Raw genomic sequence first — 1,717 nt, forward strand, 5'->3', positions numbered from 1 at the left:
GATTTGGAGGCACTATCTTTACGGCGTGTCGTGTGAGGTATTCACGGATCATCGGAGTCTACAGTATTTGTTCAAACAAAAGGATCTCAATTTGAGGCAGAGGAGGTGGTTGGAGCTATTGAAAGACTATGATATCACCATTTTATATCATCTCGGGAAGGCCAATGTAGTGGTCGATACCTTGAGTAGAAAGGTTATAAGTATGGGCATCCTTGCGTATATTCCAGTTGGTGAGAGACCGCTTGCAACGGATGTTCAGGCTTTGGCCAATCAGTTCGTGAGGTTGGATGTTTCAGAGCCCAGTCGTGTTTTAGCTTGCACTGTCGCTCGGTCTTCCTTGTATGAGCGCATCAGAGAGCATCAGTATGATGATCCCCATTTGCTTGTCCTTAATGGCACAGTGTGGCACGGTGGTACCAAGCAGGTTACTGTTAGGGATGATGGGATTTTGGGGATGAAGGGTCGTATTTGTGTGCCCAATATGGATGGACTTCGTGAGTTGATTCTTGAGAAGGCCCACAGTTTCCAGTATTATATTCATCCGGGTGCCGCCAAGATGTATCAGGACTTGCAGTAACATTATTGGTAGAGGAGGATGAAGAAGGATATAGTTGTACATGTAGCTCGGTATCTAAATTGTCAGTAAGTTAAATACGAGCATCAGAGACCTGCTGGTTTTCTTCAGAAGCTAGAGATTCTTGAGTGGAAGTGGGCGCGTATCACTATGGATTTTGTTGTTGGAATCCCACGGACTCAGAAGAAGTTTGATGCGGTATGGGTTATTGTGGACAGGTTGACCAAGTCGGCACATTTTATTCCAGTGGTAGTTACCTATTCTTCAGAGTGATTGGCTTAGATCTACATTATCACTATGGATTTTGTTGTTGGACTCCCACGGACTCAGAAGAAGTTTGACGCGGTATGGGTTATTGTGGATAGGTTGACCAAGTCGGCACATTTCATTCCAGTGGCAGTTACCTATTCTTCAGAGTGATTAGCTTAGATCTACATCTGCGAGATCGGCAGTCTTCACGGTGTGCCCGTGTCTATCATTTTTAATCGAGGTACGTAGTTCACCTCGCACTTCTGGAGGTACATACAGCGTGAGTTGGGCATGTAGGTTCAGTTGAGCACAGCGTTTCATCCCCAGACAGATGGATAGTTCGAGCACACTATTTAGATATTGGAGGATATGCTTTGCGCTTGCTTTATAGATTTTGTGGGTTCTTGGGATCAGTTCTTGCCGCTTGCGGAGTTTGCCTATAATAACAACTGCCAGTCGAGCATTCAGATGGATCCCTATGAGGAATTATACAGGAGGCGATGTCGTTTGCCAGTTGTATGGTTTGAGCTGGGAGAGGCTCGGTTGTTGGGTACAGATTTTGTACATGATGCCATGGATAAGGTCAAGATTATTTAGGATTGACTTCGCACAAATCAATCTAGGCAGAAGAGTTATGCCAATCGTAGAGTTCGTGATGTTGCATTCATGGTTAGAGAGAGGGTATTGCTTCGGGTTTCACCCATGAAGGGTGTGATGAGGTTTAGAAAGAAGGGCAAGTTGAGCCCTAGGTATATCGGACCCTTTGAGATTCTCGAGAGAGTGGGTGAGGTGGCCTACAAGCTCGTATTGCCACCTAGTTTATCAACAGTTCATCCGGTGTTCCATGTGTCCATGTTCCGGAAGTATCACAGTGATCCGTCTCAGGCGTTAGAT

At 45.5% G+C, this 1,717-nt stretch overlaps 1 protein-coding gene across 1 annotated transcript; it reads left to right on the forward strand.

The window, feature by feature from the left end:
• The first annotated feature begins 202 nt into the window (after positions 1 to 202).
• Positions 203 to 577, forward strand: LOC138893678 (uncharacterized). Its single transcript, XM_070178329.1, has one exon. It carries the CDS (start codon positions 203 to 205, stop codon positions 575 to 577), a length of 375 nt encoding a protein of 124 aa, XP_070034430.1.
• Positions 578 to 1,717: the final 1,140 nt, after the last annotated feature.

Source organism: Nicotiana tomentosiformis, chromosome 6, assembly GCF_000390325.3.
Source record: "Nicotiana tomentosiformis chromosome 6, ASM39032v3, whole genome shotgun sequence".
NCBI classification, from domain to species: Eukaryota; Viridiplantae; Streptophyta; class Magnoliopsida; order Solanales; family Solanaceae; genus Nicotiana; species Nicotiana tomentosiformis.

Coding starts and splice junctions, on each gene's coding strand:
- LOC138893678 (XM_070178329.1), top strand. CDS start 203: ATGGGCATCCTTGCGTATATTCCAGTTGGTGAGAGACCGCTTGCAACG.